The sequence below is a fragment of the Myotis nattereri genome (assembly GCF_964212035.1).
Source record: "Myotis nattereri genome assembly, chromosome: 12".
Lineage (NCBI taxonomy): Eukaryota > Metazoa > Chordata > Mammalia > Chiroptera > Vespertilionidae > Myotis > Myotis nattereri.
The window spans coordinates 44,804,915-44,814,506 of record NC_138087.1 but is presented as its reverse complement, the minus strand read 5'-3'; the positions used below and the strand labels follow the sequence as shown (position 1 = coordinate 44,814,506).

General features: G+C 43.2%; 1 protein-coding gene across 3 annotated transcripts in view; it reads left to right on the top strand.

Moving 5' to 3' along the window:
* The window catches only part of PRUNE2 (prune homolog 2 with BCH domain), a gene marked incomplete at its 5' end in the record, with an annotated part of 212,080 nt that overhangs the window by 140,651 nt on the left and 61,837 nt on the right, over window positions 1-9,592 (top strand). For all 3 annotated transcript variants that reach the window (XM_081102943.1, XM_081102942.1, XM_081102941.1), the window contains one exon: window positions 287-1,043. In XM_081102943.1, the coding sequence (XP_080959069.1) occupies window positions 287-1,043 (757 nt within the window). The remainder of the gene's footprint in view (window positions 1-286; window positions 1,044-9,592) is intronic.

Here is a 9,592-nt window from a genome sequence, read left to right as displayed (position 1 = left end):
ATTTTAAGTACCCTCTTGGCACCATACATATTATTACAATATTATTGACTATATTCCCTACACTGTACTTTACATCCCTGTGACTATTCTGTAACTACCAATCTACTTCCTAATCCCTTCACCTTTTGCACCAGCCTCTCCGCTACCTCACCTCTGGCTGCCATCTGTTAAACAGATATTTCTTAAATTATCTCTCCTTAGATGGATCATTTGCAAAGATCACAAATCACATAATGTGTTAATTAAGCCTTGTTTCTCCCCTTCTCACCTCATCTTCCACGTTTAGGTGCCAGCAAAAGAATATTCGAGTTTGAAGAAGAAGGAGTAATTCCTACCCAAGAGCCTGAGCAGATTAAACCAGAATTCGGAGAAGAAAGGAACACGGAGAAGAATGAAGACCATCAAGCACAACACCTGGACTACATCCTTGTAAACCATGAAGAAAATTCACCCCCAGAGCCAGAGGCCTCTGAAGCAAGGGAAAGCACATCGGAATTGACAGAGTTTCACGTAGGTTCCAAACAAATGGAGCTGCTAGGAACTCAAGTAGCAAACTTCCCAGACACTTGTCAGTCCGACTCCTTAAGTGAAAGACAAGATCATTCTGCAGAGAACATGTCTTCTGAAGTTGATAAGAGATCATCTTTTGAAAGCCCTGGGCAAGAACAGAGTTGGATGGTCTTGGGCCATAGTGAGGTTGGCAATCCATCGTCAGAAGCTAGGGACGAAGGGGCTGACAGGACTGTGGAGCCAGCCTCTGATCACAACTTGGGCATGAGTCCCCAGATGCAGGCTCTGGGAGAAACAAAGCCTCTAGAATCTGTAGCAATAGAGGAGGCCTCTGGTCTGTGCAGCCAATCTCAGAAGAGCAAGAGCGGAGGCAGGGCTGGCCCAGATACAGTTATGTTGCAGACTGTTGCCCATGACAGTGAATGGGAAATGCTTTCACCACAGCCTTCACAGAAAAACATAATCCCTGAGACAGAAATGGAGGAGGAGACAGAGTTTCTTGAGCCCAGAACAAGGAAACCAAGACCAAATGGGTAAGCAAAAAACTAAATTTACTTTCTTTCTGAAAATGATTTTATTAGAAACCAGGGAAATGGTGAGGGATGATGGGATATTAAGAATACCTAGTTTTGCTTATATTTTTTGCAGAGCGTGCCATCAATAAAAGTAGCTGCTGGGTAGCTATAATGATAACCATGATTTGTATATATTTTCAGCCAAAAAAGCCCCTCAGTTTCCACCCAGGATCTTACACTTACCCTCCCAATATTTGTCCTGCTCAACACCAATATCAGCCTTATACAAGCCATTGGAACCAGAGTGGGAAGGGCACTAACATTTATTCATAGCACCAGGCAGGGGCACCATTATCTTATATAATCCTTACAGCAACCCCGAGGTAGTAGGTATTATTCTCTTTATTTTACCCATACTGATGGCGGGAGGGGACTTAAGGATCAGAAAGATTGTATGACTTGCCTAGAATTAAGTAACCAGAGTGAACAGTCTGGGGTTTTTTTTTTTTTTTTTTATCCCCAAAGACTATACTTTCCAGCAGACACACAGAAAAGGCGATTCTGGTTTTATACAAGTATTTAACTTACTAGTGGGAATAAGGAGACTCCACAGCAGGCTTATTGTCTTAGTGTGAAACTTCATTCCCTGATTGGCTGGAAAATCAACAAACCACCATTAAACCAGTGATTCATTTATTCATCCATTCACTCACCACATGGTTTTTGGAATCTGCTCTGTGCTGAGTGTCTGGGCAGCCATGGACATAGCAGGGAACAGGATGCCGTCCCTGCCCTCAAGCTTCCAGGCCCTGCTAACACTGTTTAGAGTTGTTTGTGTTTCTCTTTATTTGCTCTCCTGCCTCCAGAAACAAAAGGGCTAATTGTGAAAAGTAACTAAAGTAAAGGGGAGAATCATGTTTCCCCCTTAAAATGTAGTGAGAGAAAAAAAACATATCACTTTTTTCTATTCATTTTGGGAGTATAAAGGAGTATACACAACACATAGCCACGGCCGGTCAAGGAATCTGGACTCCAGCCTGATGCTATCATGTCGGTTATGCATTTTAGGATAACCCTAGGCTTAAGTCTCCTCATCTGTAAAACCAGTGGGTTGGGCTGGAGGATGTCAAGCCTTCCATCAGTATTAAATCCTGCAAATTTAATTTGTGTGTAGCCACGATACACCCAGGAGAGCTTTGGCATTCAAAAATTACGTTTCTCCAGGAAGGAAGGGAACGGAGAACACACAGAATAGCAGGGGTATGTTGAGGCTTAGTCAAAGGCCATAAAGAGTTAAAAGCTATACCAGATTCAAGTGAAGCTTCATAAATCCAGCATTTTCAGTTGGTCTAATCTTTTTTTCTTCCTGTCAAGCTATTTCCTTCCAGAGACCCCAGATCCGTTATCAGAAAGAGAGCAGCAGATGGATCCCAGCAGCCCTGCTGGCATTGTTATAGATTGAGCTAAGAACGCAGGCAGCCTGGAGTTGGCTGAGCTACTGTTTGGCTTCTTGTCTGCATTTTGCACATGGCCCTGGAGTCAAACAGATGAGAGTATTGCCTTGTGCCACGTGCCCCTCTACTTTCAGTCAGGTTTCTCTGTGCAGCCCTTTCTGTTCAGCTCTTGCTGTAATGAAAGTTGTCTCACAGTTGGGAGATTTTCCTGCTGGCATTTGTAGTACCTGTTGCATAAATAATTTACTTGGAAATATTTGTATTATTAGAGCTCTAGTGTTATTACCGGCATTAATAGTAGTATAAAAATATTGGTACTTCAAAACTTCCCTCTGTGCTAGATTTTGGAGGAGGCAGAATTGTCTGAAGCAGTGATTCTCTAAGGGGGGTCCAAAACCCAGCAGCCTCAGCATCGCCTGCATATTAGTTATAAATGTGGATTACCAGCCCCACACCAGACCTCCCGACTCAAGAACTCAGATGGGGTCCAGTCATCCGTATTTCAGTACCTCCACCAGATGACCCTGATGCACAATAAAAGTTCTGAGAACCACTAGTCTAAAACTTATTCCTAGCCCTCTAGGGATTTACATTTAATAAGGGAGTTAAACAACTGAAAAGGTAAATAATAGGGTAATACTTAAATGAAGGTAGTTAATGACCAACGTCAGTTTAAACAGAAATAGTTGCCAATTACAAGCATTTGCCATGGACCAGGTACTAAGCACTATGTATGCATGATTTCACATTACTATGGCAACTGTGTGAGGTAAGAAGTATACAAAGGAGGAAACTGATGTGCAAAAGGTTGAGTCACTTGCTCTGGTTTATAGTTAGAAAGTGAAGACACTGGGGTTTGCATTTGAGACTCTCTGTGTCCAGAGTGTGTGTTGATGCTAGTATGTAAGAGGGGAGGTGTTTTTATGGAGGAATCTGGGACAGCTTATTGTCCAATAAGATCAGGAGGCAGAATTCCCAAGGCCCATTATACTCGAAGGGGTTCAGGAGAGGCTTTGAATTTCTTTGAAAGTCAAAAGGACAAAAAAATTATTACTGTATACTCCTTTGTGGATTATATTTCTTTCTTCCAACAAGGATGTAAAATAAATTTTTAATTTTTTTGTTGAAACGAAGGAAGGAGCCCATGAAGGCAAAAGTGCCTAATGCCCATGAAAGTCACACTGCACCCCACAGGGAGCAGTTCGAGATGGACATTAAATGAAGGTCATGATCTAGAAAGGCACGGGGGGGGGATGGAGGGGAGGGGAGGGTGGAGAGGCCAGCTACATTAACCCGGTCTTCAGCCCCAGCTGGTTTGGCTCAGTGAATGGAGCATCGGCCTGCAGACTGAAGGGTCCCAGGTTCCATTCCTGTCAAGGGCACATGCCTGGATTGCAGGCTTGACCCACAGTAGGGGGCATACAGGAGGCAGCCGCTCAATGATTCTCTCTTCTCATTGATGTTTCTATCTCTCTCTCCCCTTTCTTCTCTGAAAAAAAATAAAAATAAAAAACCTGGTCTTCAAAAACAGATGTAGCCCCAGCCAATGTTGCTCAGTGGTTGAGCATTAACCCATGAACCAGGAGGTCAGGGTTCAATTCCCAGTCAGGGCACATGCCTGGGTTTGTGGGCTTGATCCCCAGTAGGGAATGTACAGGAGGCAGCCAATCCATGCTTCTCTCTCATCATTGATATGTCTATCCTTCTCTCTCTCTCTCTTTTCCTCTCTCTGAAATCAATAAAAATCAAACAAAAAATAGAAATAGGCTGTGATGTGACACACTAGCTACAAATTGGCGTCTTGCCCTCCGCTCATCCAAGCACAGCCCCTCCCAGCATTCACTGTTTTGAGAGCAGTAAGCTTTTCAAAACCTGAGGAAGATGAGGTGCTTTTTCTCCTCGTCCTCCACCTACTAATTCTTTTTCACAAAACTTACTGTGAGTGCTGAGAGAGAAACTCTCACCCTATGATTTTCAGTGCAGTGTTCTAGTTCCCTAGATTCAGTCTTCCCAGAGGCTTTTGCCAACACCTTGGTCATTCCCCAGCTGTAGATGCCCCCACCCCCCAGCTCAGGATCGCTCACTAATTCCTGAGAGTGATGGACGGGCCTGAGCTTTCCTATGCAGTCACAGAGAACATCTGCAGTGTAATCAGCAGCACACGGACTTTTCTGAAGATTAAGAACCATTTATATGTTTCTTTTAAAAAGAAGGCACTGTTGCAAGGATATCATATGAAGAAGGGATACTTTGATTATATATAGTCAGGGTTCTCCAGAGAAACAGAGCCAATAGGAGCAATAGGATATCAGATAGATAGATAGATAGATAGATAGATAGATAGATAGATAGATAGATAGACAGATAGATGAGATGATTGAGTAGATAGAAACTGTTTCAAGAAATTGGAATTGGCTTACACAATTTTAGGGACTGAAGTCTATAGGACAGACCATGGGCTAGAAATTCAGGCAAGAGTTGTGACAATCTTGAGTCCAAATTCTTCAGGGCAGTGGAGTCTCTGGGTTTCAGACTTGAGAAGAATTCCTTCTTTTGGGGGAATCTTGAGACTTTGCTCTTAGGCCTTCAATTGATTAGATGAGGCCCACCCATGGTCTGGAGGATAGTCTGCCTTACTCAAAGTCTGCTGGTTTCAATGTTAATCACATCTGAAAAATGCCTTCATAGCAATAGTTAGAGGGGTGTTTGACCAAAGAACTGAGCACCATAGCCTAGCCAAGTTGACATGTAACATTAATCATCACAGGTTATATTCAAAAGCCGGAACTACAGGCTAAGCAGGCATGAAACCATTACCATTTGTAAACTAACCATCTGAATTATATAAAAACAGAACAATTGATATACAAATATATTGGCTTTCTATAGGTGTGGGGCAAGGAAATAATTTCCCAGAGGACTAAGAAAACTGACAATACTTATCCAGTCTTTAGTAGATACATGCAGCGGGGGCTGGTGGGGAGAGGAGTGAGGGGGGAGAGAGGAGGAGTAGCTGTTGTAACGTGTACTTTTGAAACAGTATTTGGCAGTAACCCGATCCTTATATTTGTGGACCTATACCTTGTCTCCTAGCTCTGAGAGGTGAGTTACTTGGTACTCATTAAAATAAAAATCCCCTTCAAACACAATATATTTCATATTCCACACGACCTGCTTCTTATGGTGATGTCTGTGCATTCTTCCTTTTTAAATTAGTCAGTTTTGAACTTTATTTCTATGTGACGAGACTATGGGAAAGAATTCATATTCTTCCCTCTGACCCCATTTGGTCTTTTTATGTTTTTCATGAGTCCTCTCAATTCAGGCTTTTTCTGTCCAGGACTTCTGGTCGAGGAGTTAGTACATTGGGTCTCACATCCATGTGAATGTTGAAAATGAAAAACAGGTAAAGTAATCATCCGTTCCCTCTTTCTCTCAGTGTTGAGTGATGATATGTTTGGGCACTCAGAGAAGAATCAGGCTCTTTGAGCTCACTCTGCTCCCGCTCTGGGTCCCGCTGTTTGGATGGGCTGTATCCCAGTTCCAAACATTTGTCCTTTCTTCGACGTAAGTTGATACTCCATAAACTATAGCAATCCCTTGTTTATTCACTGGTTATTGGCTTTGCCCTGGACTAAACCGAGGAGACCAGACTTGTTGCGCTGTGTTCGTTTATTTTTGTAATTGTATTTGATTATTTGGTGTGTTTGGTGAATTGGTGGTGATAATTACCATTAAAAGTCTTTAAATTTGCACTTTAATTCAGGCCTTAGTCTCCTTTTTTAAAAAAAAAAAAAATTTATTTTTGGTGTCTCCCCCTCATCCCACCCCTATCCCTGCCACCTCTGCACATCTGACCAGCCCAACCCAGACGTCCAATAAGTGCTTACGGATAGACAAATATATTATTTTCTTTGGCCCACCCAATTGCCACTTGAGATTGGGCAAGTTTTATTACCCCTAATTCATAAACTGACTTACGCGAGCTGTTTACTGTCCTCCAGAAATGAGAAAGTGGTCAAGTTGGGACTTGGATGTAAGTCTTCTTCCTTCCAGCTCAGACACACAGGCCACAACAGCCACGTTCTTGAACTTCTTTTATAGGTTGATGCATTTATCCCTATTCTCTCATGGTCCCATTAAAAGGCACATCAAGTTTAATAGCTCAAGTTCCCACCGAGATAGTTTGAGAATAACTGAGTCAGAACGTGGCTCTGACCCTTTACACTGTCACGTGACCTTCTGAGCTTGGTTCGCCCACCCCTGAACACATGTTTCCCACCACAGCAAATCCGTGAGAGCTACTATCGTGTGTGGGCTGCTCCCCAGCTGTGGTGTGTGAGGCCAACCTGAGTGGCCGGAGGCCAGAGGGACATGACAGAAACAAAGCCCCTCAATGTGCATTTAAGTTTTTCAGATATTTATAGATGTGGTATTTTGTGGTGAGGCATTTTATAGCAAGAGAAAGCACGGGCACCGAGACCAGGTGGTACAACTCAGCTGTCCTGTGGGCGGGACTCCCACAGAGGAGCCCTTTTGTGTTGTGTTGGCTTCTAGTTTGAGGGAAAAATCCAAGGTACTTCTCTGGCTGGAATGGCGGAATGTCAAAACTAATGTTAGAAAAAAAGGCCTTCATGAAAATTGACAGCATTTTAGGAAAAGGAGAAACCATGGCTCTTAAAAGCAGGATGTATTCGTGTATCAGGGACCCAGCAGGAAAGAGATGGCACATTCAAGTGAGGATAATTTGAGAAATATTTAATGAAGGGGGCATTTATAAAGATGCAGGCAAAGCGTAAGGAACCCACAGGAATAGTGCAGTAACCCAGGAATAGCAACAGTACAGATCTTACTTTTCTTAGGCCTCAGCGGTGAGGAGGGGGAGGTGATTTCCACAAGAGGAATTTGGGGTTGAGAGGGCCACAGTGAGAGGAGTGGTGACCTGGCAGGGGACAGCCAGCCTCAGGTCTTCCCACTGGAGGGAGCCCGGTGAGTGCATGTCCTTTATCTTCCTCAGATCACCCACCAGGGGGCCTCATTAGCCAAAACCCAGTGGAATTCAGTGGGCGAGGGAGCTTCCTGGGGCAGAGAGCAGGTGGAGGAAGTAGGAGAGTGGACCTGAAGCAGCAAACAGAAGTTACCTGGCTTCATTGGACAGTGGTGGAAGCTCAGCGTCTGAAAAGTGTACTGAGATGTATTAACACACAGGATTAGCTAACGATTCCTCCAGTGCTTTGGAGGGTCTGTTTCCAACATCTACCTGAGTTCTTTGAGAACAGAGGCTGTGAAAAAGTCACTCCAGGAATGGGTCACCCTGGAGTGACTTTTAGAAATCCAGGGTGTACCAGTCGAGGACATTAGAATGCTACCTTCCCTCTTTTTGAACTTGTTGGTTGAGAGATGTGGCTTCTTTTGATTATTAACATAAGAATTTTGTTTTAAGTACTGGCCAGGGAGTAGAGTTTTTGTTTGTTTGTTTGTTTAAAGAGTTAAACAGCTTTATTGAGACGAGAAGAATTGGGAGAAAAATAATAAAGCAAAGAGTTTCTCAATATTTATAGGGTGTCCCAAAATTCACGCAAGAAGTAATTTTGATAGAGAACACAGGTTTATAATTAAAAATTGTAAATTTTTTATTGATTCATAAAGTATACAATATAGGGTTATGTATGGAATAGCACATCGGGTAAATGGCCTCTACAGCTTTGCTGGCACATATGCAAAGCCGTGGTCTTCATTGGTCTTCATTGTCCCTGCTCCTGGGCCATAATTGGTACTTGGTAATGCTTATCAAATTGAAGGGATTGAAATCAAAGGGCAACAGATATTAGAATCTGATTCAATAAACCAAGTAAAATTGGGCTTTTATTTGTTGTTGCTGTTGTTGTTGTTAATGCTCACGCAAAATTCAAATCTTGCGTGAATTTTGGGACACCCTATACTTAAGTGTTGTCATTCCTTCCATTGCACCACTGTACTCTCGAACTTCTTGCGTGGGTTTAAGACTCTGAGGTGGAAGCGCATTGCCATAGCTAGGATAGTTTCCCAAATATTTGGTTGTTGGGTAATGCACGCCAGAATCTGCATAAATCCTGGCGGTTCCATGTGGACAGTGATGTCACCCGCACGTGCAGCTCTGACCCAGGTGCCAGCTCCGCGTGCTCTCCCCTCCCCGGGGCCCACTGCGTGGCACATCCGAGCAGCCGCTGCCCCAGTTCCCACATGCCTGCTGCTGTTCAGGCGGGCTCCGAGAGATGGGCGCAGTGGGAGTAGAGTTTTTCATTCACTCCCTCCCATAAACTATCTCAACATGTTGGTCAGCTCAGAATCGGAATATGTGGAAGACTGAGTAAAAAATGTGTAATGCGTATGTTTCTTTGCTTGTTCCAAAATCTGCCCTGGCGGAAGCCTAGGCAAGCAAAGGCCTGTGGGCACGAGGGCACCATAGTTTCCTTCTTCCTGTATCTTTTTGGTGTGCATCACTGGCGCACCTTGATGAACAACTTTCGGTCAGCCCAGTGGCGCTCATCTCTATGCCAAGGATGTTACTGAGACCAGGGTTTTCTAATCAGAGTGCCTGTGCTCTTGTGAGCAAATCCAATCCGATTTCCATTTTGACTATTAACCAGGGAATCGGACTTCCTTTAATTAATAACATTAATGTAATTGATCATGTTTATTATTTTGAGTCAGCTCCTTGGAAGCTTACATTTCACAGCCAAGTTTATCACTCACCAGTATCAAGTGTACAGAATTCTAGAATATGGATTTTATTATATTAATTTAAGTCCTAATGCCAGGTTGTGGTCCTGTCAGTATTTTTTCTTTTTCAGCTTACTTTTAAGTCATGTGATGGTGGTGGATTTTTACATATCTACCAGCATTGCCTTAAAGTGAAAGTTTAAATAGATGCATATATCCTCTTCATTGAACTGTTCATGGTTCCCCTGAAGAGACTTCACTCTATTTCTTGCCTCTTTGCTCTTATCTCAGCACCTCTTTTAATTCCTTGCTCCCCTACCTTTTTTTTTTGCACATTGGAATTCTGCTTTTCACTGAAGACCCAGACCCTGACTAAATGTCTCTTCCTTCCTAAAACATACCCCATCTTTT